The 5934-nt window shown below is 28.5% G+C and overlaps 1 protein-coding gene across 14 annotated transcripts in view; it reads left to right on the top strand.

Annotated features, from left to right (window-relative positions):
• The window catches only part of LOC117175701 (histone deacetylase 4), a 375256-nt gene that overhangs the window by 345893 nt on the left and 23429 nt on the right, over positions 1–5934 (top strand). For all 14 annotated transcript variants that reach the window (XM_033365457.1, XM_033365456.1, XM_033365460.1 and 11 more), the window contains 3 exons: positions 178–303; positions 728–810; positions 4046–4155. In XM_033365457.1, coding sequence (XP_033221348.1) covers positions 178–303; positions 728–810; positions 4046–4155 — 319 coding nt within the window. The remainder of the gene's footprint in view (positions 1–177; positions 304–727; positions 811–4045; positions 4156–5934) is intronic.

Genomic DNA, 5934 nt, shown 5'->3' with positions numbered 1-5934 from the left:
GTTTGTATATATATAAAGAAGTTTGCATGTTGATCTAATTTTGATTTGTAAATTTTCTTCATACTCTGATTTCGGTGCATAAAATTTGTTATAAGAATACAGCTCTCATTTCGTTCCTAAAAGAATTACTTTTTTACTTAGCAAGCAGAATTTTAATGGGATTTTTTTCTATTTTAGTTATGGGAGCAGCAGAAACAATTAGAAGAGCAGAGGAGAGAAAAGGAGAGGCTGGAGGCTCTCAGAAAAAAGGACAAACATGATCACAGTGCAGTTGCATCCACTGAAGTTAAGCAACGCCTCCAGGTAATATTTTCTTTCATTTTCCTCATCTTGGAATGCCAAAAAAGTGAGAATTTTCCTAGAGGAATACAATTTTCCCATACGAATTGAATTTGAAATTGCTCTAATAATCAGAAAGTAAAGTAGTAGTGAGACGATTATAAAATCGTAAAACAGAAGTGTGGAGTCATGAATTTTTATGACACAAACTGTTATCGTAAAATGTAAACATTCTTCATACTTTAATGAGGGGTCGTTCAAATATTACTCAAGTATTTTTCAGGTGATTTTACCCCCCCCCCCCCTTGAGAAACAGTAAACAGTCACGAGGACCGCCCCCAGCTGAGGAAGTGCTTGCGTAATATTTGAAAGACCCCTGGCGTGATCTCTTGTATATTACGGATGTTTTTCTTTTAACTCTTTGTTTATAAGACTTTTCTGATTCTAGAGCTTCATTGTCAACAAAAAACAAAGGGAGGCTGCAGCTGCAGCCAATGGCGCTGTTCCTGGTTCTCCAGGATACAGGAGCTGGTAAGATACCATTTTTATAGTTTCGCTATCGGTTTCACCTCGTACTTTCAGATCGTCAAATCCTCGATGTTTTTCAATTCTGATACAGTCAGATTTAAATCTGAAATCCTCTCTATTCCCCGTTTCTGAAGAATCCTTCTTTTTATCCCTATTTTCAAGAAACTTCCCCTTTTTCTCCCGATAAGAAAATCCAACTATTTTTGGTTTGAGCTTAATTATTTTGGGTTAAAAACTACTATTTCGTTAAAAATTTAGTCATTTTGTTCGAGTTTGAAACGTTTTATTATAAAATCATCTGTTTTAGTAGAAATCTTAACTTTTGTGTTCTACATTCGTCTTTTTCGGTAAAAAATTCATCCTTTTCGATGAAAGGTGCAACGTTTTGGTTAAATATGCAACAGGTTTTCATTAAAAAATTCGATCATTTGTTTGAAAATGATTTTTTAAATTCATCTTTCTTATTTAAAAGTTGAATTATTTGATTGAAAGGTTATATTTTTAGCTTGAAAACTCATATCTTTTGTAAAGAATGAATTTCTTGGGATATATTTCGTATTTTTGTATTTTTCGTATTTTTCATATATATTCGATTATTTGATTAAAGAGTAATATTTTTAACTTGAAAATTCTACTCTTTTGTACAAAATTTATTCCTCGTGCTAAATTTTTTTTTATGAAAGATCAACTATTATGTATTTCGTTACAAAGTTATCTTTCTCGATTGAAAATTAGAATTATTCGATTAAAAGGTAATATTTTTAGTTTGAAAACTCAACTCTTTTGTGAAAAATTCATTTCCTGTGGTAGGGTTAGTTTTTTTTGTTTAAAAGATCAACTATTACGTTTTTCGTTGGAAATTCATCTTTTTTTATTGAAAATTCAACTGCTTAGTTAAATGTTGAACTGAAAATATTAGTATTCTATTTTTGGTAGAATATTCATAATTTTTAGTTGAAAATTCAACTATTTGATTGAAAAATCATGTATTTTGTTGAAAATTCTTAATTTTTGCTTAATTTAACTGTTTTTATTTAAAATTGAAATATTTTTTGGTTGATATATCAACTCTTGAATTTTATTTCTGTGAATCCATCTTTTTGGTTAAAGTTTCAACTACTTATTTAGATGTTGAACTACATTTAGAAAAAAAAATTAGATTGATTTGTTTGTAAATTGAACTATTTTGTTAAAATTTTTTTTTTTCATTTAATTTTTTTAAGATGAAAATTTTAATATTCCATTTTTGGTTGATTACTGATATTCTTTAGTCGAAAATTCAACTGTTTTTTTTGAAAAATTTCTATTCAAATCACCAGTCCTTCACTCTGAATAAGATTTGATTCCAAATTAAAAAATTCTTCTAGGTTAAAAATGATCCTTTTTGTTTAAAATCCACCTTTACAGGCTGAAAGTTAATTTTCGGTTTATAGTCCAAATATTCTTGGTTGAAAGTTTAACTATTCTTTGCTTTTTTTCAACTTCAAAATTTGTAGTTTTTTACACGATTGGAACCCGAAATATCTCTTCTTATCAAAATGAATCATCGTGAAAGCATTAAATCTATTATATACACTTAGTTGAATGTTGATGCCATATTAAAACTTCCTCGTTTCAGTTGAAAATTCATCTCTTTGGTTGAAAATTTAAGCATTTTGTTGAAAGTTCGTTTTTTTAGGTTAATCTTTTTAACTGACAATTTAATTATTCCACTTTTGGTTGAAAAATGGTCTTTTTTAGTTGAAAATTCGTCTTTTTCAGTAGAAAATTAATTTTCTTGTTTGCAAATTCAACAATAGTTGGTTGAAAGATTAACTTATTTAAAAATTAATTTTTTTTGTGACGATTCATTTCGTTTAAAAATATTTTATTTAGTAGAATTTATTCTCCTACTATTTTCCGATTTGCGTGAAAAAAAATCACCATTTTCTCCCTGTTTTGAGAGGAATTTCTGACGTTTGTTGACGTGGTGGAACTATTTTAAGATTACTGGTGGCCTTCGCAATGACAAACCATAAACTCCCTTATCTCAAGTCAAATACAAAGTTAATTGAAATTCAGCGGAGCACGTTCTAAGGAATTTCCATGGCGACTACGTGTCTTCCGACACGTCGTCATTTGCGAGAGTCCTTTGACGTCGAAGCTTTTGAGTCTGTCAGGAAATTCAATGAACTTTGGATTATTATTCGATAAGGATGATGGTTGAGGCCACAGAAGGATTAAAATACATGTCTCGTATTAATATGCCAGTCTAATATCAAATCTAGTCCCTGCAAATAATCAGAACAATATTTTGTCCTTTATCATAAAGGTCCTGAATAGAGGAACCAAATCCGAGTTTTTAAATCAAATTTCCACTTTTCTCAGCTCCCATTTCGGGATCGACACTTTAACTAAGATTTAATTCAGAATAAGAGGAGAAATTATTCGAATATTGATATTCTGAATTTAGCATGGAGCGACGGAAGAGATAAATTGGTGAAGTGATGGACATGAAGAAATTCGTCGGCGTCTCTAATATAACGAGAGCAACATGAATTTATTGGGAGAGACAACTAAGAAATATCATCGGTTAGAGTCTCGCCAAAGTTACATAGATAACTGGGCCAGATTGTGCTATTACCGTTACATCGCCTCTGCCTGCGGCAATATGGCCATTAGGACCTACTAGGACGTCTCATTAAATTTCGCGAATTTCAATTTTCCTTCCAGTTACGCTAATTGACATAGCATGTCATTCTGCAAGAGGCGCTTCACGTTTGCGTTCAGAATTTTCTAACTATTTACTAAATATTCTACGGACGGAGGATTCAATAAGAGAATACGAAATTTCGAAACTTAGTCCAAAACGATAAAGTTCTTAACTCGAAAAATGGAGAAAATCATTTAGAATAATTTTTATATCTTTAAAAGCGTAAAATATCAATTTATAAGTAGTTCTGGAAAGTCTTGGACTTTAGATGCTGAGTTGAAGATCTATGAATGTTTCCTAATCGAACACAAAGTATGTGAGAAAGTTTTTATCTCCATTTTGAGAAGAGTATTTCTGTCAACGAAACGTTGATAAAACTCGTATCATCCAATCTAGATTAAGAACCGTAGAATATTCTAGTATCGAGTCTGTCGATAAATATACGTACTACGAATTTAATTTCAATATATCAAATTCATTTATCATCGTTCTTACTGATCGGGAGAAACTCAAATTATTCTAAATAATTGTCATTTTAATTTTCAGGTTGCAGTCCCAATCGGAATCAGGTAGCACGCCCAATGCTTCCCATCCTTACCGAATGCCTCATCATCTGCAGGACAAATTCAGTGATGATTTTCCCCTTCGAAAAACAGGTAGATAATTCAAAACCAAAGTTAAAGTGCAAACACGATATAGTTCGAGTGGAATGCCTACTAAAGCATGAATTAGCATTGCCAAACCCCTTTTATTTTTTGGACACTTAATTCTCATCCTTCTATTAATTCTTGGAATTCAACTCATTTTTTTAAACCAGGGAAGTCTCCATAGTCGATAAATGGATTTAAATCATACTCAGGGTGGTCACTGAACCGGGAAAGTGGGAAGTGGCCGACGATTTTTTTTATTTAGACCGCGGAAAACCGGGAAATGCTAGTAAATTTATGTTCTGACGGTCAATTTTGCAAATTTTTAGAAGATAAATTCTATCAAATGACTTCAAATAACACAGCTTTTATATCTTCTTTTTTGAGAAATTATTCACAGATTTAAAATGAGTCGGATTTAAACTATTTGTAATTGTTGAGTTTTTAACTTTTTCAATTACAATATCATTCAGTATATGATGCGTATTTCTAAAATGTTTTACTTTAAAAATTTTCCAATTTAGATCTTAATTCTTAAGTATATATTTTAAATTTAAAGAATTTAACAATACAATTTTAAAAATTTTAACAATCAAGAAGTAAAAGCGTTTGGAACTGCAAATTTTGGATAAAAAAAGTTTTTAGTTCATCAACTGTAAATATAAATTGATTAGTAATTTTTAAAATTGCACTGTACTTTAAGTATTGAAAGTTACCAATAATTATTTTACAACATGATTTTAAATCCGGTCAAAATAAAAGAAAAGACACCAAGTTGATAATAATTAACGCTTGTATTACATTTCAAATTCCATTCAAATATTGTTTGTCTAAAATATTTCATTCTTAACCGATTCTATTTTTAATCAATTCAGTCTGTAATTTTTGTAATTAAGAAAAAGAACAAATATTAAATATTTAGCAATGTTTGACTTTTCATTTCAAACGAGCCATTATAAATCAAATAATTTGAAACTGAATTGTTTGAAATAGAAAGCCTTGAATCGTTCACATTTTCAGAGATCTAAATTTAAACTTCGAACGCTAAAGTTTTAATTTTTCTGTAATAATATTTTTTTTTAAGTGAAATTATTGAATTTTAATGTATGAATAAGAGTTAAATGCTTATTAATTTAGAAATAGATTTGCAAAATCGTAAAATAAATCTGATTTTAACCATTTTTTTTAGGAAAAAATCGAATTATTTAAAAAGTTATTTAAAAGTTTTGAAAAATGTAAACTATTTAAAATTTGAAATTAATTAAAAAAATTAAATTTAAATTTTCGTAGGTTTTGAAATAAAAATTTGAAACTTTATAAGGATTTTGAAAGGTTTTAAAGATAATAAGAAAATTCTTGAAATTCGTGGAAAAATTTAAAATAATTTCACATGTCGAAAAATAATTTTAAGAGACTATTTAAAATTATTTCTAAAAAAAAAACAAGTTTTGGTGTATTAATAACAATTGAAAAATCACTAATATTTGAAACTACTTTATATAAAAATAATTTAACTTCTAATTTACTAAGTATTCGGCTTAAAGAAAAAATTGTATTCGTTTAATTTTTAATGTTTCTACTATAAAATTGGTTAAATAAATATATTTTCTAAATCTTTTTCTGGTAATAATCTGCATCTCTGAAATTTACAATTAATAAAAGTTTTAAATTGTACATTTTACAGTTTTTGCATATAATTAAAAAGTGTTCATTTGAATAGCGTTAAAAGCTTTCATTTTATGTGTTTAAATTATTGAGATTTTAGATTTAAAAAATTGAAAATTTTAA

The sequence above is a fragment of the Belonocnema kinseyi genome, chromosome 6 (genome assembly GCF_010883055.1).
Source record: "Belonocnema kinseyi isolate 2016_QV_RU_SX_M_011 chromosome 6, B_treatae_v1, whole genome shotgun sequence".
In the NCBI taxonomy this organism is placed as follows: Eukaryota; Metazoa; Arthropoda; class Insecta; order Hymenoptera; family Cynipidae; genus Belonocnema; species Belonocnema kinseyi.
The sequence above is the reverse complement of the archived record's forward strand: the minus strand, read 5'-3'. Positions and strand labels throughout refer to the sequence as shown.